General features: G+C 43.9%; 1 protein-coding gene across 12 annotated transcripts in view; it reads right to left on the bottom strand.

Annotated features, from left to right (window-relative positions):
• Positions 1-643: 643 nt before the first annotated feature.
• Positions 644-27,089, bottom strand: part of LOC144946097 (leucine-rich repeat and transmembrane domain-containing protein 2-like) — a 53,571-nt gene continuing 27,125 nt past the window's right edge. For 5 of the 12 annotated variants that reach the window (XM_078874808.1, XM_078874809.1, XM_078874804.1 and 2 more), the window contains 3 exons: positions 15,394-15,533; positions 10,116-10,715; positions 644-6,436 (listed from right to left, as the gene is read on the bottom strand). In XM_078874808.1, the coding sequence (XP_078730934.1) occupies positions 5,760-6,436; positions 10,116-10,715; positions 15,394-15,406 (1,290 nt within the window). In that variant the 5' untranslated portion in view covers positions 15,407-15,533 and the 3' untranslated portion in view covers positions 644-5,759. Of the gene's footprint in view, positions 6,437-10,115; positions 10,716-15,393; positions 15,534-15,993; positions 16,806-24,819; positions 24,981-25,012; positions 25,032-27,089 lie in introns of those variants that run through there. The other 7 variants (XM_078874798.1, XM_078874799.1, XM_078874800.1 and 4 more) reach the window with 5 other exon arrangements.

Below are 27,089 nucleotides of genomic sequence, written 5' to 3'. Positions count from 1 at the left end.
TGAATGTAAGATTTTTTTTACAAACATGCAAATAAAGTCAGTTGCTTGTTTGCTGAACGTCAGGCATTCTGTAGTATTCTTTACTTCTGTCTTCAGAGATTCCCTCTCGTGTGCGTCTAATTTGCGTGAAAATAAAATGGGATCCTTTTTTGTCAGTATCAAAGTATGAAAAAATAACAACAAATTTTACCCTTTCTGGAAATAAAACAGGTGTTACGGTGTTCAAACAGCAAATAGAAACATTTTGCAAGAGATCAAGTTCGCATTACCCACACGTACTTGTGCTGAACATGCAAACAAATACGTGACTAGGCGCTAAAAAAGACTGTCTCTGGTGTAGGGCAATCAGTTTCAAATTCAATGCCATATATTACATTATCAGAGCATGTTGGTTTGCATATTCAACGCAAGTAAGTGTGGTTAATGCGAACTTTATTCCGTTCTATTTGGTGTTTGAACTTCTTTTCACAACTCATGTTTTATTACCAGAATATGTAAACCTATTGTAATTTTTTCATGCGTGAAAATAAATGTCTTGATTGTGAATGGCAATTTTCGGTGGAAAATGTCGAGGGATAATTGGTCAAGATTGAGAGGAAGTTGTGGGACAGAGATTGGCTAATGCAATACAAAAACACGTGAATTGTATTTTGATGTTTAATGTAGTTTAATGGAAGTGCACAATACTTTCTAATAAACCTAACAAAAAAACAATATTGGTATTCAACAGAAATGTAATCATAATTTACATAGTTCAATCATGGACAACACCAGCAACGGAGCTCAAACAACAGTCAAAGTGATTTCCTTGCTCAAATGAGCATTGACGCGGTGCTGAGCCAGTGGTGGAATTTCCTATTAGAAACCATTGTTCACTTCCCCACGAAGCAGTGATAAGTTTATTTGACCCCAGGGAGATGTGCTGGGTCAACCCTCCACCCAGGATTTGAACTCGTAACCCTCCAATTGTGAGCCTCTTCCCTCTGCCGATTAGCACGGATGGCTACGTCCTGCGCAAAAGAAGCTCAACATACACACAATGGACCACTTAGCTGGTTCATGTTATAATAGTAATTTCCAGCCCCTTACCAATCCAGTGTCGGATGAAGGCCTCTCCACGACACGCCAGCTATACTTCACGGGGGCATGGCCAGTGCAGGCTGGTGGATGGAGGTGCCGGATACTCATTCGGATATCACGCGCCACTGATGTCAGCTGTAGCCAGGAGCTGAACTCAGATATGGGGTTCATAGCAGCACAGTACGTCAACCACTGTGTCACGTACTCCCCCCCCCCCATTAATATGTGCTCCTATATTTGAATGGCCGATGTCAAATTGTTATACATATATATATACATACAGCTCACAAAGCAAATGAACCGCAGTGCAAAGATTTTACGTAAACTGCATGACTGCTTTGGAAATGCTGACGATGACCAAAGCACCAGGGATACGCCTGGCCTGGCCACGTCTTGGCACTATCCAGACTCAAGTGTTGAGCCTGGATTAATGCTTGGGTGGGAAAAACACCTCGCCAAAAGCAGGTTGCCAGAGCGCCGTGTAGGTAAATTATAATTTATTGCACTGTACACCAATGCTTCCATGCCAATGCTCTCCACCTTCACCAACCCGGGCTGACCATCGTATGGTCAGATAACCCACGTGACTTGCACGTGTGCAGAGGCCCTCATCCAGCAGTGGATCGACAAAGGTCTGTAGATAAACATGTCACAATGCTCCGATGTACTTTTGATTTCCTGTTAAGAATGTTTAGTTTTTTCTCTCTGAAATAAACGTTGCAGATGAGAGCAAATAGAGGCGTCTACGAAAAGCATAACTTCATCGTGAACGAGCATCAATAAGGACATTTTAAATCGGTGCATTCTACCCACTGCAATGTACGGTTCACAGATATTGTCATTAGCAAAAATAATGGAACACAAAAATGGAGACTGTGCAAAGAAGCGTGGCGCTTTAAAATACTCCGAGACGGACGAAAAATGGAACAGTTAACGCGCGCAAGGGTAAAATACACAATGCGAACTGTTAATGCAAGTGAGCTGGCCATGGGCAGGACACGTGATGGCTAGAAAGGATGATGGCTGACGGGAAAATAATTGTGAAACGGGGTTGGCCGCCGAGGAATGGAGTGGGCCGTAGAGTACGTCTGTGGAGGAGATGGAGCGATGCAATCAGCTGGTGTGCAGGTCCTCGGTGGATTATCGCATTGTTGGCTTGCAGAAACCTTAATCCAGCAGTGCACTTGCCCATGGCTGATGATAACGATGATGATCAAGGTTATTTATCATTTGATTATTTAAAAGTTCATGTTGAGATAAAAAAAAGACCCAGCGATGGAAATGCTTATTACAATCTAAGATCAGGGATGTCACGGTAAGATCCAAACAACTAATCAAAACATGGTGCCGTCTGCTTTGCATGTGCTCCGGAGATACAGCCAGCGGTTAACATCACCCAGAAGTCTGGAACGCTGTTCGGGGATTTTATTTTGGCACGCCACATCCATCTCACTTTATTGTCTTCGTGATATTGCAGTGGTCTGTCTGCAGTGGTGTGCGAAAAGGTGTGTGTGTGTATACAGCGTTTGAAGGATTATAGGAATACACGGTATAATGAAACAGGATGGATAGATCTTCTTGGTTCTTTCGGTAAAGTAACGTAGAAGAGACATAATAAAATAATAAAAATAAAACATAATAAAATAATTCTCACGACGTTTCGGCCACAACGCAAGCAGCCGTCCTCAGGTGAAGAACAGGTCTGTCGGAAAGACAGCATCTGAATGAACACCACCAGGCTTGGCAGCGTATATTTAAGCTGGGTTGGGTTGGAGGGGGAAGAGCGCCTTGACAAAGGGATTTGCATATCAAGAGGAATTTAGCATATTTATGGGAAACGCAGATATGGGTTTAGTCACTACATGTGGAATGCGAAACGTCGTGAGAATTATTTTATTATGTTTTATTTTTATTATTTTATTATTTCCCTTCTACGTGACTTTACCGAAAGAACCAAGAAGATGAATCCCTGCAGTCACGAAAGCTTTAAATCGAAAAGGATGGATAGACATACATTGCACTGAAGTGGTAGTGCCTTACGCTAATACTCCCTACTCCAAGTCACTCTCACAGCGTTGCAGAAGTTATCGAGTGAGAAATTAATTATTGGATTTTAAAGATATTGTACGTGAGCTTTCGAAAAAAAGGTCAATATAAAACATGCTATTCTGGACAATTACCTTGGATAAACGATATCAATTTGTCGTAACCATTCTTGATAATGTTAAGAGCCTAAAAGCCCTTGTACCGTTCTTGAAATGCTCATGTAATTTTTTGCGATGTGGTCCTCGACTTGCCATAAACGATGATCACTTAATGACGTTAACTTTGATGATAATGGATTTCTTGCAAGTGGTAAAAAAAATGATATTTTAAACAATTATAATTAAATGTATGAGTGTATTTACAGGAAAAAAACTTTTCAGTTACTGCTATTGAAAGTGAACTCCTTGCACTCTTACCACATTCTGGGGATTGTAAGATGCTCTGGGAAGTAAGACGCACTTCAAACTTGTGCCTGAACTCCTTTCGTGCTGAATCAGAGGTGTGGGCTAGGAGAACAGACTGAACACGAAAAGTAAAACAATTCTGATCTCTCACATGCAAACACTGCACGGCTGCCGTATTGTAAGATGCACCCTTGACTTTTCCTTCACACGGAACCAGTGGAAACATGTGCATCTTATAATCCAGGCACGACGGTATATATATAATACAACTCATAACCTTGAAGCAATAACGTTACTCTAATCCAATAATATTGCAATATTAATACTGTATTGTAAAATGTAAAGATTGGACCATTCAAACACGTTTTCGGCAAACATAACCTTTCATGATATAAATACAATAGTTTAAGTCCCTTGATTTACAAATATAATAGATCACTTTGCACATAAAAACAAAAAACACGTGTATTTTGGCGTAAAGACTGTTAAAGCTGTATTTGCTTAGCAACACTTATTAATACAATAACAACTAAAGGAATATTAGACTAACCGATTGAAATAAAAGGTCGAATTTAACACTTGCAGCCCAAAGCTGAATAACACACTCACAACGACAAGGGGAACATTCATTAAATCAAAGTCGCGTCTTATTTTTGTTTTTAAAGATTCAATATGTTGCACGGAAATTATTATTTTCTTGAAGCCAAAGAGTAAATAGAGCGGACACATCTGACTTTTCACGGCTCTGCCAACTGTGGCAGCAACTTAAAATCCGTGCCGATAAATGTCTGTTGGCTATAAGATAGACACTCACACGAACACCCCAGTGGGAATGTGGGATAGGTTTTTTTTTACTTTGTTGCAAAATATCCTTTGACAACGACTCTTAAATATTATTTTGTGTTATGTATTTCATATGTGAGTTTTGCATCAAACTAGGACCCATTTCTCGCAATAAGGGGCCTTGTCTATAAATTTAAGCTAGTTGACCAACATTTGTTTAAGCAAGCCTGACTTCTGCTAATGATACACTGATTGTCAAAACTGGTCCAGACTTTGCTGGTATCAAACCAATGCTGCTGATACGATGCACTTCCGGAGGGAAGTATCGCTTTTTTGATAAATTTTCATTTTTGTATGTAGAGAGACGCATATGGGAAAGGAGACGTTATTTTGCCATCATTCATTTCATGTAATCTTTACACTCACGACGCGCGCATTGAGGCGTGCTTGAGAAATCTGATTATTTTACATGAGTCATCGAGGACTATCCTGGAAACACCTGACGACCCACACGTAACACATAGATGTGTTTAAAATAACCCATCCTGGCTTAATTGAAACAACTGAATATCCGATATTCTATGGTTCTTTCGGTAAAGTCACGTATCATAGAAAAAATAATAACAATACAAATAAAGTGAATAAAAATGTATACAAATATCACGACGTTTCGATTACAACTCAAGCAATCGCCATCAGGAGAAAAAAAAATGCTTGTGTTGCGATCGAAACGTCGTGATTAATTATTATTTTTATTTCACTTAGGTTTCATTTTTATTATTTTATTGTTATTAATTTTTCTATCTACGTGACTTTACCGAAATAACCATAGAATATGAATTCCTGCACTCACGAAAGTTTTAAGTCAAAAATGTAATATCCGATTTTACAATTTGTATTGTATCATCTCTCCGGAGATGGCCGAACCATGAACTTAATCATTGGCTTGTTCCTTCCACTGAATCGACCTACCGTGAACCACACACTGCTCACTGGAGAATCACCTTGCGTAGGTTATCCAGTGTTTCCAGGACACCTCCTCATATCTTGTATCTAATTGGCTCACGTGGCTACCACAGCCACTGCAGACCGCTACATTCCCAGCGTGAATCTTTAATGTTATTGCGGTCCTATGTGACAATTCATAGGATGGGAGGAGGTCCAAACGTTAAATGCCTCTGGCCAGGGCTTAATATCAGCCATGTCCACAAAAATATTTCCGCATTCTGCACACCGCATCCAATACACCCTCACCGTTGCCACGGTTACTCGTCACGCGACACCTACCCCAATCATTCTTCCAGCAACACGCAAAATATTCGGATACAAATCAAGCCCTGGCTGTAGCCGAGCATCCCAACTGACAGCTGCATCTCCCGGCACCCACGACGAGCACCTTGCCCAACAACAGCAAACAGCGGCAGCGAAGTTCGCGGCGCCGCTGAATCACGCCGGGGACGGGTTCAGCGGCTCCTTGGCGAACTCCTCGGACGCCTCCTCAGACGCCTCCATCGCGAGCGACTGCCGCTCCCTGGCCTCGTCGCTGCCGCCGCCGCCGCCGCGCACCCTGGACATCATCGCCGCGTACAGGCAGCCGTAGACGGCGGCCACGACCATCATGAGCGACGTGATTCCGCACACGACCCCAGCCACGGCCAGCGTGCCCACCGCGCGGCGCACGTTCACGGGGGGCTGCTTGGGCCGCACGGTGCAGAAGGGGGGGGCAGCGGCGTCGTCGTCGGCGTCGGCGGTGGCGACAAGGGCCCCCGCTTCCTCCCCCTGCTCTGGGTCGCCTGGCGAGGCTATGACCCCGGGCGAGGGCACGACCCCGGGCGAGGCCACGACCTCGGGCGAGGGCGCGACCCCGGGCGAGGGCGCGACCCCGGGCGAGGCCACGACCCCGGGCGAGGGCGTGACCCCAGGCAAGGCCACGACCCCAGGCGAGGGCACGACCCCGGGCGAGGCCGCGACCCCGGGCGAGGTCGTTACCCCGGGCGACGGCGCGAGAGCCGGGTACTCCCGGAGCGGCGCGCACTCCGAGAAGATGTCGGCCGGCAGCGACGCGAGGCTCCGGTCCTTCAGGCTCCTGGGGAAGGAGCACCTGACCTCGTCCACGGCACCTCCTGGCAACGCAAAGTGGCGCAAGGTGAAAGGTTGCGGAGAGGTGCCCGGCGTAGTTGCTGCCACTGCGCAGGATTTTCACGGTTGTTCTGTTGAGCGCTTAGATGTGTTATCGGTTTGGACCACGTGTCGTTTGGTACGAAATCTACTGGACCACCCATCTGCCCCTGCGCCACCCTGCCACGATGGCGGTTGGTTTATGATACACTTCACGTGCATACAATGTTATTGGCTGTCTTGGGAACTTTTTTGTGATTTAAGTTCATGTGCGCTCACTTATATGTCTCCGTGCAGTCTGTCCACTTGTGGTTATACATTCTGTCTGGTGCCTTGGGACTTATTTTACACTTGGGGGAGGCACGATATCAATAAATAATAGTAATTTTAGGAGCAGGGGGTAAAAAAACATGGATCTGGGTGATAGTGCCTTAATGGATAGCAATTTGAGACCTGACTAACTTTGATAAATAAATGACATCTGTTTACATAGAGTATATTTAAATATTTATAATTAATAATAACTTGAGCCGAATAAGTATGGGGCAGAATGCATTTACATTGGTAGCCCTGGGCCAGTTAAGATGAAACAGCATTACTTGGCCAGGAGGCAATAAACCCACGAGAAAGAACGCTCTTGGCGTTCCGTGAAATATCAGCAGGATTCGTGATGAGCTGAATTAACAATGCGAAGATAGTGATTAAACGTTTTCTTGGTTCCTTTCGGACGCTGTCTTTCCGACAGCGTCCGAAAGGAGTTCAGGCACAAGAACAGGTCTGTCGGAAAGACAGCATTCAGACGCTGTCTTTCCGACAGACCTGTTCTTCACCTGAGGACGGCTGCTTGCGTTGTGGCCGAAACGTCGTGAGAATTATTTTATTATGTTTTAGGTTCATTCAGACGCTGTCTTTTCGACAGACCTGTTCTTCACCTGAGGACGGCTGCTTACGTTGTGGCCGAAACGTTGTGAGAATGATTTTATTATGTTTAATTTGTATTATTTTATTATTTCCCTTCTACGTGACTTTACCGAAAGAACCAAGAAGATGAATCCCTGCAGTCACGAAAGCTTTAAATCGAAATTTGATTAAACGTTGTTAAAAATATGCTGGCAAATGCAATGACATGGATGATGATCGTGAGTTAATACATGCTCACAATGTGAATACATGCTCACAATGTGAAGACATGCTCACAATATGAATACATGCTCACAATGTGAAGACATGCTCACAATGTGAAAAGGCTGCACTGAAACTGCTTGCTCACTCCACTCTCCTCCAGGGTGTTCTGGAGAGCCCCAGAGGGTACATCCCGACTCGACCACGCTGCCGAGTACCCACACTTTACTCCTCCACACACGGCATGCCGATCGACTGAACGGGCGCCACGTTGGCGAGATGTTAACGAGCTCGCCTGGTATACAGGAGGTCGTCGGTTCGATCCCGACCCTGATGTCTGTATGGTTGCGTGGATTTTTCTCCGGGTCCTCCGGTTTTCCCCTCCACGTTTAGGAACACGCGGCTAGAGTATTTGGCTGCTATAAATTTCCACTTCGTTGAGCTATCATTTGTCGCTTCTGAAAAAGAGTTACACAGCTCAGTGGGCCTTACATGGTAAAATAAAAATAGTTTAGTATATATGTAGTTACCCATTTACGTTGCTGGTTGGACAGAGGCAGGTGTGATTTAAGAAACTTGCCTTTCGCTTACACCACCACTCACAACTCTTGGCCTGGTGGTGTTCATTCAGACGCTGTCTTTCCGACAGACCTGTTCTTCACCTGAGGACGGATGCTTGCGTTGTGGCCGAAACGTCGTGAGAATTATTTTATGACGTTTTATTTTTATTATTTTATTATTTCCCTTCTACGTGACTTTACCGAAAGAACCAAGAAGATGAATCTCTGCAGTCACGAAAGCTTTAAATCGAAATTTTACTCTTGGTGATTGAACCAGTAATCTCTGGATATCGTTTAAGAATTTTTTTATAAAGGAAAACCCAACAAAAACAAAGCACGTAAAATTAGTAATTGGTATCGAATAAATGTGGAGGAAAAAAAAATCACGAATTAAAATGAAAGAGCAATTTACAACAGATTAATAAAGAAGACCACGATGATTAATGTAACCTTTTAAGAAAATAATGAAAACGGCCACAATGACTAGAACAATTCAGGACAAGAAGGCGAATGTGAATGACTGACCGGGACACTGAGCATGTCAATTTGCCTGTCTATTATGAAGATCTCTTAGTAAACTTTAATATTTTACGTGGCAACTCAGTTGAGATGGCACATCTCATTGGCAAGGACGCACAAGGGTGTCGGGTGACACACATTTTGAAATGTTTAACACGCAGTAGGTTTTCGCGACCAATATCATCCATAATACAGGTTCTTTTGGGGGGTTAGATCGCGTAAATATATAAATGTGTCATTAAATTGAGAGAAATATAATATTCTTAACCGTACGGATAGCTACAGACTTCGTGCTGCTTGGAAGCTGTTTGGGATGGCCACATATTGCAGCTGTTCGAGTTGGTGGTCGAAATAACAATACGGCCACATGTTGAGCTGGTGGTTTAGACAAGGCCGAGAACATTGCACGTGCAATGTGTTGATTCGAGCGGTGCCCTTCTGCAGTTTGTGAGCACACACACCACACACACAAACACCACACACACACTACACACACCATACACACCACACATACACCACACACACACACCACACACACACCACACACACAAACACCACACACACACACACACCATACACCACACACACACACCACACACACACCACATACACACACACACCACACACACACTACACACACCATACACACCACACATACACCACACACACATACCACACACACACCACACACACACACCACTCTGTGTGCTAAATCAACACACAGCATACGATTCATAAATGATACTTGAGTTTGACCACGTCATCAGTGCCCTGATTATCCCAGTAGCACAAGTAGCTACATATGTAGTAGCTACGGGCCCCGCACTTTCAAGCGCCCCGCGCTAAATGCTTTCAAGCTATCAATTCCGGTTCAGTGATTCTGCACTTGCTCTATTACTATAGTACTATACCACCTTCAACTTTTTTGAACGACTGGGTGTTTAAGGTTAGCGATTTGTCATATTATCTGGCTGTATAGCAAGTGAAAAAATACAATTACTTAACTATGCAAGTAAAAAATTAATGCCTTTTGATATAAACGTTTTTATTTATTTATTTAGGGCCCATTTGTAACATATGCTACAGGCCCCGCACTAGCTAAATCCGGCACTGTACGTCATGATATGTCCAAATTAAGTTCATGAAACCCTCTGCCACCCAACATAGCCGTACAGATTAAATTGTCACGTCAAAAATATAACGTCTCAATTATGATTGTTTTATCTCAACGCTAAGTTGATAATAATTGGCACGTTAAACGCTTGTACGAGTGATGCCATAATTTAATTGGCTGTGTCGGCTTGTGGAGGGTTTCATAACACGAGTCTGGATAATTGCGTGGCGTGACCCAAACATCAATTACGAAACCATGACATTGCCTTTGAAACCGCGACCGCGTGTTGAAACGCAACACAGCTTCGCATCGACGCAACGCATTTGCCAACGGCCTCCGCGGAGTACGAACTCGCGACGCCGCCGATACCTCGGTGCGAGTAACGCTCGAGCCAGCTCCTCATCTCGGACAGGTGGCAGTCGCACTCCCAGGGGTTGTCGGCCAGGGAGAGGTCCCGCAGCCCCACGAGAGGCTGCACCACGCCGCCCTCAAGGCTGGCGAGGCCGTTCCCGCGAAGGTGGAGGCGGCTGAGGTCGCGCAGACCGTGGAAGAGGCCCACGGGCAGGGACATCAACGCGTTGTGCGTCACGTCGAGGCGGCTCAGCCGCGGGGAGTGGCGCAGCGTCTCCCCGTGAAGCTCGCGGATCCTGTTGCGGCTCAGGTTCAGCTGCGAGAGCTTGCTCAGCTTGCCGAAGGCGTTCGCGTCGATCGAGTGGATTCTGTTGTCGGAGAGGTCGAGCGCCCGCAACGCTTCGACGCCCGCGAAGCTGCCGGCTCGGATTTCCGTGATGTCGTTGCCCTGGAGGCTCAGCGTGACCGTGTCTGCTGGGAGGTTGCCCGGAACGTCGGACAGCCCCAGCGAGCTGCAGTTGACGAAGTGCGAGTCTTGTCGGCAGACGCAGTCGTCCGGGCAGCCGTGGGCGACGCACGAGGTGGCCACCAGCAAGCACGAGAGGAGGGTGCACCAGTCTGCGAGCACAAAATCCCGTCGTCTAAGAAGAACGGCGGTTCCTGTATAGGGGACTGCAGGCTGCAACGTTGGTACCGTGCAGGAGGAATGTCGACTGTGCATGCAGAGTGACGGTGCCACGTCGCAGCGGCAAAACCCACACGCTTACAACTAAACTAGACTTTAAACTTCGGTATGTTGTTTTTTTATTCTGACCACATGCATTGTGGTTAATGCAGACATGATTCCTTGTTAAAGGTTTCAGTTTGGTGTTTTAACATCTTAACACCTGTTTTGTTGCCAGAAAAAAGGGGAAGAACCTGTTATCTTAGACTTTTAACTATTTTTTATTTGAACAGGTAGAACCCACTGAGCTATATAGATCTTGTTCAGAAGCGACATGGCCACAAATTATAGCTCAACGAAGTGGCTCATCAAGTGGAAATGTATAGCAGCCAAATACTCTAAACGCACGTTTCTAAATGTGGAGGGGGGAAAAAACCCCCAGAGGGCCAGGAGAAAATCCACGTGACCAAGGGGACAGAGAGAAAAGGCAAACTCCAAATACACAGGCGTGAGGGTCGTGATCGAACCCACGTCCTCCTGCACACTAGGCGAGGGAGTTAACATCTCGCCACGTAAATGCCGCACTGGCACTGTGTTGACTAGAGGCATCGACAAATTGATTATCTGGATCGTGGCCTTAGTAACAAATGGGGGGTGGGAGGTGCATGGACAAGAGTCATTGACCGGGGGTGGTGTGGTGGTGGTGGTATGGTGGTGGTGGTATGGTGGTGGGGGGGAGGTGTTGGGGGTGGTGGTGGTGGGGGTGGTACGGGGGGTGGTCAAACACAAAAGGTTGAGTGCCAGTGATATATTTATTAAATAGTATGCCGTTTGAACGGCAAAGCGATTCTGCTTTGTAAATTCCTCATCTCCGGTTAGCGCGGTTGGCCACGTACGAATCGAAATACGTTCAACATTTGTACATACGTGCACACGTAAATGGAATAAGCACACCACCCCAATTTTAATTAATAGAATATGTACGTATTTCCTCCGCTGTTGGTGAAGATGTAAGGTAATCTGATCGATCTATGCATGGTGACTCAGTAAAGGTGTTTGATAGAAAAATCGATGCAATGATTAATATAGATTGTTGAGCTTCCAATACTTCCATAGAATGGTGGGTACGTAAGAATCGGTGTTTTTTTCCTAATATTTGCTTTAGTTGTATTGCATTGGGTGTGTGTGATCCCTGCAGCTACGCTTATCATAACATGTACCACAATAAATCCACCGCTGAGGCCAAATCGCGAACGTAATTTGTGACAATTCATCGCATCACCAGGATGTGAATCTCAGCCATTAAAAGCATGACCGTGATTATGTATGAAGGGTGTTTTAAAAAGATGGACCCAATTTCAAAGCAGTACTGCTTTTAAAAAGATGGACCCAATTTCAAAGCAGTACTGCTTTTCAAAAGATGGACCCAATTTCAAAGCAGTACTGCTTTTTGAAAAGATGGACCCAATTTCAAAGCAGTACTGCTTTGAAATCGGGTCCATCTTTTTAAAACACCCCGTATATATCAATATCGGTCCGTTTTTCCAAACTGAATTGGGTCACGGGGTCAGCGACTCCACCAAGGCCCTCTTCCATCTTGCCCTGTCCTCCGCCAGCGGCGTCAACTGTGGCTCCCGGATCGCCGGTCTCTCTACTCGGCCAGACGCACCACCCCGGTCAACCCAACGCCATCGCCGCTGGGTATTTTGCCTCGAGGACGTCCTTCGAGCGTCTCCCCCAGTGGGGAGAGAGGTGGGGGGGTCTTTCTTTCGGCATCCTTAGTATGTATAGGGTGCTTCAAATAGGGTTATTTCATTTACACTTCTGAGAATTTGCAACAATACCACGAGAAATCTGTTGCCTCCGGACTCTGGGGACCACCTGGAGAAAATTCCAGGCACGTGTTGACAATGATGGCGAATGAGTGGAGACTTTTTTAAGCTATTAACATACATTTGTTATCCGTTCCTTTTCCATGAAAAAAACGATAGTCCCACGTAAGTGATAGCATTTTTTTGAAGCACCCTATACATGTGAAAATACTTTATCATTGCGCGATTTTCTGCTTCAATAAGCATTCCTCTGCATGCACAGTTCCCAGCCAGCGGTGGAAATTCATCGTGCCTATGGCGGGGGCAAGTACACCCATGAGACAATCAACTGTTTATGTATTTACAAAGTGGTGCTCGTCTGTTTTTATCGACCCCTGGCAATAGGATGGGCTGAGTCAACCCTCCGACCAGGATTTGAACTCACATCCTGCCAATCGTGAGCCGCCCACCTTTACCACTTTTATTGACAATGCAGGCACAGTACAACGCTTACACGTGCAATGCCATCTGTAATATTTATTCACATTAATATTTCTGTCACATTCAGTGGTGCCACATCCCTCAGCGCAGATGTCCTTGATAAATTGTATTGACCGGGACCGATCACTCGGCCTCACGGATTCAATACACATCTGAAGGAGTGCGAGCAAAGCTATCTGCCATGCCACAGGGCTCCCTGTGATGTCCCGGAGTGATAATTTCTTTTGACAAAATACCACATTCATTTAAATGAACTTACTGACCTATTCGAACGATGTACAATTCGGTTACATTTAGTCGAATTGCAGCCGAATTAGCTTAACCATGCGGAAACAATAGTTCTTTGTTTACACATCATATGAAGTTAAAATAAGGTATTTTAATGCGGTTATATTGAACGTCTGTTACTAATTTAATGGGCATAATGTAGATTAGACGTCTATTTTCGAAAGACCTGATGTAAATGGTAGACATGTAACAATTCTCGCTGCAGCGATTCCATAAATTTTCGTAACTTATTGGTGCGATTAATTTCAATAATCACTTGTTCTTAGTTTGTTTTTTGCTGCTGTGTCATTTGCATTCTTTCTAACATGGTAGAGTTCCGAGTATGAACACCCACACACAATTAAACGTTAAAGGTGCAGCCCTGAAAGTTATTGCTCACGATACTGCTGACCACCCAGGGGAGAGCTCCTCCGGAGGGTACTTTGCCTACTCTTCCACACCAGTCACATGTCTTGGATGAGGTGGCAGCACCCAGACTTTACCCTACCGGACATTACCCGCCGATCACCAAGTGGCGGTGAACCCATTTAAGCTGCTAGGTGGACAGAGGCGACCTATCCGTTGCAAGACCAACGCGCTTAGCATTGCGCAACAGCGGAAACGTACGTACACTTAAACGTGACTTTAATAAAAAAAAATAACACACGTGTTCAGATTAAACACAAATGGGTCGTGCTTCTAGATTTGAAGCTTTCGGGACTGCAAGGATTCATACTCTTTGGTTTTTTCGGTAAAGTCACGTAGGTAAAAATAAAATAAAATAAATGAACACAACTACATTAAATCACGACGTTTCGGGCGCAACACAAGCGTCCGTCATCAGGTGGGAAAGCATGGCCTACTGCTAATTTAGTTGTTTTCATTCATTTGATTTGATTTCTTACCTACGTGACTTTACCAAAAAAAACCAAGGAGTATGGGCCGTGCGTCTCGGCCTATTCGTATCATCTCACCGTTACGTCCGCTTGTGATCTTTCTCCTTAAACTTTCTTGTTGCCTGCATTAATAATTAATAATAAATAATCTCCCTTTATGACGCGCCCTTAAACAATCGTTCACGGGGCCGCTATGCGTGGACAGGCGGAAAACTGTTTAACATCAACCAAGGGAAAAACAAGAAGTGAGAAAGACGTTGGAAATCAACAAAGATTAATTGTCGTGTCTCGGAAGTCGTGACCTCGAAGGGGCAAGGAGTTCCTGAGTTTAGTTGCCGCAATTGCAAAGGCACTGCCACCGCCATCACCCCCAAGTGTGTACCTCTATACCAGTGAACAATGCACAATCTGAGGATATTCATGATCTTGATGGAATATATGGCTGAAGGACGTCATGGCAATGGGTGTCGTTAGGTCTCATCTTTGCCATTGTCCAACAATAACTTCCACATTGTCCTCGAATCTTACCCTTTGTGCCTTTCTTTCTGCGAGGTGGTCCTTGAAAGGCTAAGCCAAGCGTCAGCAGCATTCGTGCCCCTTATCCCGCTTCAGTTGTTGCAAATGATTCCTCAGAGTAAAGGAATCAAAGCCAATGACAGATTGGGAATAGAATGCACCGAGACGGGTGATGATGTGGCTCAGTGGTCTGAGTCAGAATTGTGGAGATCCTGGGTTCTAGTCCAGGTTTCAGCCAAATTACATTAAACCGAGATCTCAATGTCAGCACACACAAAGAAAAACATTGTGTAAAATGTGGTTATGCATATGTTTTTTGTCTAGAATTTTGCTCTTAGAATTACAAGATTGCGTGACATATACAGAGTATGTGGAAAAGTACATTTTTGTTTAGTTTTCTCTGCTGGGTCAACCGGAAGTCACTGAAAGGAATTTCAGAGGTAGCTCTATGATGTATGCTTCCGTGGGCCATTGTCTCACGTGAAGGTTTGCACCGGTTGGATCATCTGTCTTATGACATGATGCCAATAGCACAATCAGGATTTTTCTTTTTTACAAATTCCGTAAAAATAAGTACTTAGAAAAATAAAAGTGACGTAGATAAATACAACCACTGCATTTATCAAGAGTCAAACACTTACCGCTGATGAGCATGGTTGTTCTCTTTGCGATGCTCGTGTCATTCACAATGTGAAGCAGCCTCGTTAACAGGCTGCAGCAAATGTCTCTGACTGCGTGAACGCGCAGTCAATCGGGCAGTGCGCATACCGTCGGAGGCCACCTTCACACCCGCCACACAAGAATATAAACAACAACAAAACACGATCCCAAAGTTAACCGAGCCACAGCTGGATGAAGTTCCAAGCCGCCCTAGCCGCCACCGCCATCTCTCACGATCCTGCGGATCTAACAATTCACCTGAGAATGGAAATAATAAAATGATACAAATAAAACATAATAAAATTATTATCACGACGTTTCGGCCACAACGCAAGCAGCCGTCCTCAGGCCGTCCTCAGGTGGAGAACAGGTCTGTCGAGGAGACAGAGTCTGACTGTCTCCTCGACAGACCTGTTCTCCACCTGAGGACGGCTGCTTGCGTTGTGGCCGAAACGTTGTGAGAATAATTTTATAATGTTTTATTTTTATTATTTTATTATTTCTATTCTGCGTGACTTTACCGAAGGAACCAAGAAGATGAATCCCTGCAGTCACGAAAGAAGCTTCACATCGAAATTCACCTGAGCACCTGCACGATCTGACCTCACTTTGCTGTCTCTGCAGACGGCGCTCGGTCCCTTGTGTTCGTTGCTCGCGATGGCAGCGACCGCACCTGCACACGAGCGTGTGGACCTCCTCTCGGGCACGTTCGCTCCTTTTGGTTGCTAGTTAGTCGTTGGTCTCGATCGCTGGTAAATCATCCCACGGGGGTAATTGGAGAAAGAAAAACACTATTCTTTGGTTCTTTCGGTCAAGTCACGTTGATAGAAAAATAATGATAAACAAGTGATTAAAAATAAAATAAAAATCATACAAAACAAAAAACCCCACTAATGTAGACTTTAGCCTGGTTTTTAATCGGAGTCAGCGTACTGGCAATCTATAATCTCGAGCAGCGGTGCCCAACCTTTTTGGAACCAGGGACCGGTCTCGTGGAAGACATTTTTTTCACGGACGGACGGACGGGGGGGGTCATCATTGAGTCTTTCCCCCTTTTCATAGAAGCTCTCCAGTGACGTTTGTTTTTTACTCATTTTGGCTACTAGTGGTTAGAGCTGGTGGGCTTACCAACACTGTGTGACTGAGACGAGTGCGCAATGCGGGAAAGATGCGCGGACGGAAGTGGTCAATAATAAAACAATGGGGGCGGGTTCCACGCGCGGACTCACCGCTCTCACCTGCTGCTGCTGCTGCTGTGCGGCCCGGTTCCTAACAGGCCGCGGACCGGTACCGGTCCGTGGCCCGGGGGCTGGGGACCCCTGCTCTCGACTGTAGCCTGGTTATTAAGTTTGCTGAGTGTACTGGCAGTCTATAATGTAGACTGTAGCCTGGTTATTAAGTTTGGTGAGTGTACTGGCAGTCTATAATGTAGACTGTAGCCTGGTTATTAAGTTTGCTGAGTGTACTGGCAGTCTATAATGTAGACTGTAGCCTGGTTATTAAGCTGAGTGAGTGTACTGGCAGTCTATAATGTAGACTGTAGCCTGGTTATTAAGTTTGGTGAGTGTACTGGCAATCTATAATGTAGACTGTAGCCTGGTTATTAAGTTTGGTGAGTGTACTGGCAGTCTATAATGTAGACTGTAGCCTGGTTATTAAGTTTGGTGAGTGTGCTGGTAGTCTATAATGTAGACTGTAGCCTGGTTATTAAGTCTGGTGAGTGTACTGGCAATCTATAATGTCGAGTGTAGCCTGGTTATTTGAGTGTACTGGCAATCTATAATGTAGACTGTAGCCTGGTTATTAAGTTTGGTGATTGTACTGGCAATCTATAATGTAGACTGTAGCCTGGTTATTAAGTTTGGTGAGTGTACTGGCAGTCTATAATGTAGACTGTAGCCTGGTTATTAAGTTTGGTGAGTGTACTGGCAATCTATAATGTAGACTGTAGCCTGGTTATTAAGTTTGGTGAGTGTACTGGCAGTCTATAATGTAGCCTGGTTATTAAGTTTGGTGAGTGTACTGGTAGTCTATAATGTAGACTGTAGCCTGGTTATTAAGCTGGGTGAGTGTACTGGCAATCTATAATGTAGACTGTAGCCTGGTTATTAAGCTGGGTGAGTGTACTGGCAATCTATAATGTAGACTGTAGCCTGGTTATTAAGTTGAGTGAGTGTACTGGCAGTCTATAATGTAGACTGTAGACTGGTTATTAAGCTGGGTGAGCGTACTGGTAGTCTAAATTGTCGACTTATTATTGGTTATTTCAGTAAAATAAACCCTCACTATATTATTAATCACTGCAGCAGAGGATGAGTCGTTGATGCTGCTCTTTTAGGGGCCGTCCATAAATGACGTCACGCGATTTTGGACGATTTTGACCCCTTCCCCCCTAGTCACACGGCGTCACAAAAAGTCAGACCCCCCTCAAATATGACGTCACAAAGCTCTGCCCCCCCCCCCCAAACTAAAACATGCTTCAAATCGCTTTAAACTATTGTCATTGTAGTGTGTATTTAATGTGTCGCTGCACTCTGATGTTGTAGGAGAAAACATTTATTAAAAAGTCTATTTAATTAAGTAGAACGTGTTCTCTGTATTTATTTAAAGTTGCGCATTTTTACGTGACGTCACATTTCTCACCCCCCCCCCTCGTCACACTACGCTGTGGTTGTCCCACCTGATGACGGACGCTGGTGTTGCGCCCGAAACGTCGTCATTTAATTTATTTTATTTTACACCTATGTGACTTTTCCGAAAGAACCAAACAGTATGGATCCCTGCAGTCACGAAAACTTCAAATCTATCTTAAAACCTGTTTTGCTGCCAGAAAAAATGGGGAAATATCAGCTCTCCGATCTTACATTTACAAGAAAATTCCATTTCTCGCCTCCACCCACTTACCCTTGGGCTAAACCCATCTCAAACCTATATAACATCCCGCTTCAGCAGCTCTCCCGCTATATGTTTGTTTCACCTGATGACGATTGCTTGTGTTTCGATCGAAACGTCGTGATATTTTTATTACTTTTTAATTCACTTTATTTTAATTTTTATTATTTTATTGTTATTGTTTTTTTTCTATCTACGTGACTTTACCGAAAGACCCAAATAATAGGGGAAAACTTAGTATTATGCTTGATTCACTTCATGTCTTCTGGCATGAATACCACGTTGCCCTTTTGTGATTATAAATGGAAATTTCCATGCGCACATTTCAGTGACAATATGAAAGCAAATTCGCAATATACAGGAATTCCAGAAAAGGAAGACCTTTGCATCTTGTCCATATATACGTATAGTATTAACGTAAAACTATAATAACACGTGAATGTTTTTACACATAATGTCGTGTGCATATGCCTTACGCTTCTTCTAATTGTATAACCTTTGAATATACGGCATAATTAAAGAATACATCTTGATTTAGTGTCCTTTATCAAGCCACTGCGGGTTGCAGGCCTGCTCACGCCGTGGGTGGCCACGACTGGGTGAGATATCCCTCGCCACTTATGCTTTCTGTGTGCCCTATGAAGAGAGATTCATGTTCGAAGTGAGTTAGCCATTCAATTGCATTGTCTGAGGGTTGGTGAATTGAAGATACAACACCACCTGCAACATTTATATTCGTTTGGAGAAGTGCCAAGTGTTACGCGCCGTGGGGTGGTGTACGTGGTCGCAGTCCCACACGTATTCATATTGTTTCGTCTTCCGCTCAATCTTTCGGCATCCGCATCTTCACTCGCCACAGATATTAGCTCCGGCTAGAAATCGAATGAGGGTCAATGGGTTCAGTCCACAGTGAATAGACTACACGACCTGAGTGTATATACAGAGTTGAACTTAGCATGCCATATGTAGCACTGCTAAGTATATAAAGAGCTGTTTGTTCATGATGTATTGGAAAATCCGGACGCCCATTGTTGACCTGTTCCTGATTGACCTCTACTCTGTCGTGTCCCCGTTTTGCTCCGATTTTTTTTCCTTCCGCCACTTTTTTTCCTTTCTCTTTCCTACCTCTTCCTCAGCGGAACATTTCTCTTCCTTTGCTGTTCTTCTGTATTCTCTCTTTTCCTGGATGATAGCTGGGGGAGCTGCTATTCTTGTACCTGTTTGTCTCATCATCTGAAAGTTGCGCACCATGTTTCTTTGACTTTATATACTTGTTAAAATATGTATTTATATATATATAAAGCTACCGTTGTAAACAGAGTCTTCAAATTAGTTACTGTTGTATTTGAAGTGGACATTTTACGGGTGGAACAATAATCCTTCATAAACACAGGGAACATTTTTTCGCGGAATTCAAAATGCTTTGAATAAAGAATCGTTAATAATCAGTGGAATCAGTCTCCTGCAGCGACTATCGTTCTGACTGCGCACAAGACAATGCAACATTTTGCGGTGCAAAATTAAGGTCACACAACATAACACACCCGATAACAATCAGCAATCCAAACCATTCAGGTTTTAGCATGCCACAAATTAATCATGCAGCATTGTCCGTCTCTTCTCTTGCGTTTAGTTTACGTAGAGTGACCAAGAGAGGAATCAGCTGTAAGTGGTTTAAGCATCAATTTTATTTGTCGGAGAACCGGAGAATTGCAGGTTCACGCACCGACCCACCCAGCCACGGCTTTCACATGTATATTTGGGGCAGTATGAAGGCAAGCGGTCCATGTTTTTTTGGAGTTTGTAATCCTTTGTTATTTATCCTTGCTTTTGGTGTCACGTGTAGCTTTCGTCATCAGGCAGAATTCGTGCTTTCAGAACTCACCCAAAACTCAGCAATAATGCCACGTTTGCTATTTGTTCATGTGCTCCAATAAAAATTGGATTCGTCAGCGCATTAGCCTTGGCTGTCTGTCTGGGTCAGGATAACCTTTGTAAAGATGATTCAATATACATAAATTGTAATGATAAAGTTGGGTTGCTATTATATTAGACTAAAACTGGAAAATGTACTCAAGGATAGTACAAAACTCAGAGATAAAAGGTTGCAATAAACCAAAAATCCAACTTGGTGAATGCATTCATGTCACATGCCGCGCGCACGCATCCCAGTAGTGTCATGATGTGCGACGTCACATCGTGATATCACGTTACGGATTGCATCAACTCCTCATTGTCTACTTCACGCTTCAGCGATGTAACATGTCACGAGCGACCGCATCGCTCCATCTCCTCGGCTGTGTACCCTCCTCCCTCGGATGCCAGCCTGGCATCGTTCTCACCCACTGGCCATCATCGCTTCTCGTGGTGACATGTCGTTAACTTTTCTTCAGCTGTTTTTAGGATAACCTTTACATTATCTATATAAAGGTCTGAATCTGTTTGTATGTGTAGTGTAATAGCGCCGGCTGGTGGACAGCAGCGGCAACTGGGGTGGACAGACGGCATACACGCCCCGGTGAGGGTGTGAGCACGGTGTGTGGGCAGAGAGGAGGAACTGAGGCAATGGTCACAGAGGACCCTGTCTTGAGGCCCCTGGAACTTGCTGGCGGGTTCGAGAAGGGATGCGCGGTCAGGGCGGAGCCGGGCTGCGCCGGGGGCATAAAAGGAGCCGAGAGCGGGGAGCTCAGGGCTGCCGGTTCCGGGAATGGACTCGTCTCGTCGTCGCTGTCGTCTCGTCGCCGTCGTCGCTAAACGTCTCCGCTAGATGTTGCGCTACGAAGGAAAGTAGTTGGCGATCTCAGTCAGTGCCGTCAGTGTTAGGCGGCTAGTGTTGTGTACAGGCTAGGCTAAGCTACTGTGGAGAATGTGCGGACGAGACTGTGGAAGTTGTTAATAAAGAAAGTGCATCCTAGAAACTCTGTCTCGGAATCGTTGACACTACATGTGTATGTCTCAAAAACCTATAGGGCACTTCCCGAAGAGGTAGAAAGCTAAAATTTGGTACATAGGTAGCTTTAAGGATACAAACAACAGGAACAATCAGAAAATCTGAGATTTTTCATTTTAAGGCACCCAAATCCTCATGAAACTATTTGTGCGTGTCATTCAAAAACATTCAAATATATAAGATTGCGTTTTTTTCGTTTGACAGAACGTTAAATGGCAAATAAAATGTAAGCGAAAGCCATTGGTTCTATCTTTAATTGTTTTTGGATACAATGGGTTTTTGAAAGAAACAATACGCATTTCATGATGTTAAAATTTTTATAATTTGAAAACGGTGAAAGATAGGAGCTTCCACTCATAAAATATTAAGTTCGTTCATTTGTGTTCTTTCTCATAAAAAAATGAACGGAATCTTTAAATTGAGCGGTTTCTGATGGGTACGTCTTTAAATATAAGAAGTTGAATCAATTCAACAATTTTTTTTCGGAAAAATAAACATTTTTGAAGTGGTTGTTAGTGTCTGATCATAGGTAAAAATTGAAATAAAAATCATATCAGGTTAATTATTATACTTGTTGAAAAGTGTTTCCTGGCATAGACAGGCTTCATGAACTAGTTTTGAACAAAGAAAAACCTGACGGGTAGGGAAAGCTGCCGCGGCCACTCAGTAAACTCCGATTAGCACGGTCGGCTAAGTACGGTTCTGCTAAAGAAGTTCAACATACATACAATATGATGTCTTTAAATGGCCTATGTTCTCGAATCAAATTGTCACTCTTCCTATATTTCAGTATAACTCCGAGAATGCAAATCTCCATGTTTCTTTGAGAATTCATCAGCTTTGTCTCTATCATTATTTTTTTGCGACAGCACCCATGTTTCTGATACATATGTCAAAGCAGGTATGACACATTAATTAAACACGTTTATATTTCTGAGGACAAAGGCTTTTTAAAGCTTCACAGAATGCATGCACATGTGTGAATGGTCGTCCTTGCTCACACAGTGTGTGAATACGGTGTTAAAAAGCTGACGTGCCATAATGCCACTGCATACATTGTCACCGTTATCATATTTGCACAGCCACAAAACAAAATGTCACGTGCTCCGATAGACACATATTTGTGACGATCTCCACGTTTTTCATTTGAAAGCAATTTTGCATAGCAAGACCATTTTATTCCACGAAATAGTAACGACATTGCTGAAGCAGTTGTCGTCGTTAAGGTTAGCATACCTCACTAAGTACAGTATTTCAAAAAAAGCCATGTTTATTTATTAATTCATTGCAAAACCGTTTTGCCACTGGATATTTTCCGTCTCTCTTCAAGGCCATATGCATAAGATGTCACTTTTTTACACTTACATTGCCCTGTGCATTAGGAATGAGTGACATGGGCAGTGGTTAAGATGTTCTGCACCAGGAACCTAGCAACTTAAGTTCGATTCCTGGCAACGGTATGAATCAGTAGCGATTATCGCAACCGGCTCTGGACCTCCTCTAGGTTTAGTCAGCCGTCAATGAGCGTCAGGTCGTGCGTATAAGCATCAGTGCCGAGGAGATGAAGGTGGTTTGCGTGGTGAAGGCTCCATCATCCACCACTTCGTGTGCCATCCTGACCTTCATCAGTGATCGCTAACAGCACTTGCCCCAACAGTCTATGTAGGTATGTTGAACGACTTTCGCACCGTCTGAAGCCAACCGTGCTAATTGGAGATTTCGTCATAATAGAAGTTTTTGGTTTAGATCACTTAAATATACGTGTCGTTAAATACGCCACCACCTGACAGCCAATTAGTAAGGTTTGTCACCTAAACAAAACATGCCAATTAGTTACTAGTTCAGCACACCTGTGTGTGTTGCAGAGTAAGCCCACAACAATAACAATTCGGGTACGACGTTTCACCGGTAATTACAACCAGCCTCATGAGGCGACAGCCAGAATGACGATGCGCTCGCTCAATGATTTTAGCAATCCAGTGGCCTCAGTTCAATTTCCAATCATGAGTAACATCATTGGCAAGTGACATCTGAACCTTTCCTGGGTCTCCCGTTTGGTTCCATTTGTCTTTGACCGTGGAGGTGCCTGTGTATGAGATCAAGATTTGAATCTGTTCGCGAATTTTTGTTTTCTGCTCAGCAAGATTGATGTGATTGATGTAAGCCATATCTCATGCTAAGAGTAATCCAGGCAACCGATGGCCAAATATTCTGTCGAATGAAATTGAAACATCGACCCACGGCTGAGCCCTTTTGAAGATCGAACTACAAAAAAAAGGCCTGACATTTTTGTTGTTGTAGTGGAGAGACGGCGTACATATAATATAGCGTAATTCCAAACTGTCTGCCAAAGACTAACTCGTACAAATTTTAATTTCATTAATGTGAAAAGCGAACGTGGGCAAGCAATCAAATGATTCGATACGACAAAGTTCACCCTCCCCAGCTCCCCCACCCCTTGCAAAAGCTCACGATGAGTTATTTGTACGAATAATGATTAATCTCAGAATGATGTAAAAAAATGAACAATGGCTCTGACATTTACCTCGGCTAGCGATCGCCTCGCAGGGCGGTGTCGGCCTCGCTCAGTGAACCCGTCAATGCAAACGCACGCCCGCTGTTCAGCAGCGATTCACATTGACTGATTTTTTTTGGGGGGGGGGGGTGGTTCGCGAGATGGACGGAACAAATAAAGAGGAACCCACTGCGGAGTCTAACGAGCGCCGTGTGTGCCAATTGCACGCCCGCAATTTACAACCACGGCAATTCCCGTGGGTGGACAGAGTTTGAGGGATGAAATTAATGTCTCTTTATTAATTTCACTTAGTTCTCCAGCGGAGCCACCCTGAGTCATCGCACTTTATTTTTTTGTCGGGAGGATCCTGCATCGGGTTTTATTTTAATTGAATTTTTCAGATGAGCGTGTGCACGTGGAAGGTAATCGGTGCACCCATAGAACCCCCACAAGCGTCTAAGGGACTCTATCCCCGTACAGATTGAAACAAACTACGATTCGTCTAAGAATAGATTTTACCCTTTCTGGCATTAAAACAGGTGTTAAGATGGTATAACATCAAACTGAAACCAAACTGAGAATCTTTCGCAAGTAATCATGTCTGCATTAACCACATTTACTTGTGGTGAACATGCATACAAAAACACATTTGCTGGTAGTTTATGATCCATTGTCTTTGAAACGGATTGGTCCATCTTCTCGGTTCTTTCGGTAAAGTCACATAGAAGGGAAATAATAAAATAATAAAAATAAAACATAATAAAATACAATTCTCACGACGTTTCGGCCACAATGCAAGCAGCCGTCCTCAGGTGAAGAACAGGTATGTCGGAAAGACGGCGTCTGAATGATTGGTCCACACCAGAGACAGCTTTCTTTAGAAGCTAGTCTCAAAGAGTGTTAGACCTGAGCATGATTTTGTGTTTGCATGTTCCCCACGAGTATATGTGGTTAATGCAAAGCCTGATTCCTTGCAAAGGGTTTCAGTTTGGTGCTTCAACATCTTAACACAACCGTTTTACTGCCAGAAAGGGTAAAACCAATTCTTACATTCCGATACTGGCAAGGGAGGTCCCGTGATGTACGCTTCGTCTACTTGAACCTGCTTGACGTTCACAATCAAACGGGAGATTCAGAAGATCCGCGTGCGATCCACCAACCCTGACCGCCTCCAGAGTGCCGGATCACCGGCTTGCACCGCCTCCGCACGGCTGCAGATGAAAATCCGACAGACACCGGTCACCTGGGTCGGTGGAGTCGCTGTGAGAAAATTCATCTTGATACCATCACATAAATTAAACACTTCACGCGGAGCTCTTCCTGGAGCGTGCTCTTGAAATGTTAATGCATTTGTTGACGCTCTCCCAAATGCGGTACATTTTATAGCGGGTATTTAAAAATGCAGACATTTGCCCAAACCGTAATATATGAATTCCTTTTAAAATCTCAATGCAGTTTTTATGCGATGATCATAAAGGAGTGCCATATTTACACAGGATGATGAACGTCACGTTACATGTTTCGTGTCGTGGCCGTGAGTTAAATAGTACACTGTTGGCGCAATGCATTAGCGAACTAAGCAGACGCATTAGTTTGCTTAGTTTGCATTAGCGAACTAAGCAGACGCATTCGTTTGCTAATGCGTCTGCTTAGTTTGCATTAGCGAACTAAGCAGACGCATTCGTTTGCTAATGCGTCTGCTTAGTTTGCATTAGCGAACTAAGCAGACGCATTCGTTTGCTAATGCGTTTGCTTAGTTTGCATTAGCGAACTAAGCAGACGCATTAGTTTGCTAATGCGTCTGCTTAGTTTGCATTAGCGAACTAAGCAGACGCATTCGTTTGCTAATGCGTTTGCTTAGTTTGCATTAGCGAACTAAGCAGACGCATTAGTTTGCTAATGCGTCTGCTTAGTTTGCATTAGCGAACTAAGCAGACGCATTCGTTTGCTAATGCGTTTGCTTAGTTTGCATTAGCGAACTAAGCAGACGCATTAGTTTGCTAATGCGTCTGCTTAGTTTGCATTAGCGAACTAAGCAGACGCATTCGTTTGCTAATGCGTTTGCTTAGTTTGCATTAGCGAACTAAGCAGACGCATTCGTTTGCTAATGCGTCTGCTTAGTTTGCATTAGCGAACTAAGCAGACGCATTAGTTTGCTAATGCGTTTGCTTAGTTTGCATTAGCGAACTAAGCAGACGCATTAGTTTGCTAATGCGTTTGCTTAGTTTGCATTAGCGAACTAAGCAGACGCATTAGTTTGCTAATGCGTTTGCTTAGTTTGCATTAGCGAACTAAGCAAACGCATTAGTTTGCTAATGCGTCTGCTTAGTTTGCATTAGCGAACTAAGCAAACGCATTAGTTTGCTAATGTAAACGCCTTGGGCCCTTTCGTTCCTGAAATTATGTACGGGGTGAACCAAATACCAGCTCGAATTCAGATCCTAATCAACAGTAAAATATCAATCAACATAAAGTGTCTTTATCTGTATAATCTGCGCGTCTCATCTGTAGATCTCTTATCTTATCATCTCACTACATCGCTGTTCTCTTGTCGACACCTCTCTCCTGTCAATACATCTCTGTATCGTCTAATTTAAACTATAAACGAAACTATATATTTTTTATTTTACCAGGTAAGGCCAACTGGGCTACATAGCTCTTTTACAGAAGCCACCTGCTCACAAATGATAGCTCAACCAAAGGGCTTAGCATGTGGACATTTATAGCAGACAAAACATATTCTAATTAGGGCCGCCAATGTGCCAGCACCACCACTAATAAAGCATATATGTGCCACCGAATTCAAGTTTATATAAACACGAGAGGCGATTTATTTTGTATCTGTGCAACTCCAGTCAGCATGGTTGGCTACGTACGGTGCGAAATGAGTTAAACGCAAGTAATAGAGACCAGGGACATATTAATTTAGCCAGCCTTTTTACCGCAGTCCAAACGAATCGCGAAAATATGAACATCTGTGACACAACCAACAACATGTCAATTCAAAACGTGCCCTTTATAGTGTTAAAGGACAAATGAATAAAAATAGCTGCAGTTAACCAATACGTTTGCACGGATAAATATGATACGTTTATTAAACCGTAGGTTTGTAAATAGAACAAAAACATATATCTCGCTTAATTCTAAATTTGAAGCTTTCGTGACTGCAAGGATTCCTATTCTTAGGTTTTTTCGGTAAAGTCACGTGACTTTACCGAAAAAACCTAAGAGTATATATCTCGCTTAGTTTTTGTGTTAGCTTCCCGTTTTTGGAACGTATCGTTACAAATTCAAACACAAACCACGTATAACACAACGGG

This window comes from Lampetra fluviatilis, chromosome 40 (genome assembly GCF_964198595.1).
Source record: "Lampetra fluviatilis chromosome 40, kcLamFluv1.1, whole genome shotgun sequence".
NCBI lineage: Eukaryota > Metazoa > Chordata > Hyperoartia > Petromyzontiformes > Petromyzontidae > Lampetra > Lampetra fluviatilis.
Note: the sequence above shows the minus strand (reverse complement) of the source record. Positions and strands in the feature narration are given on the sequence as shown.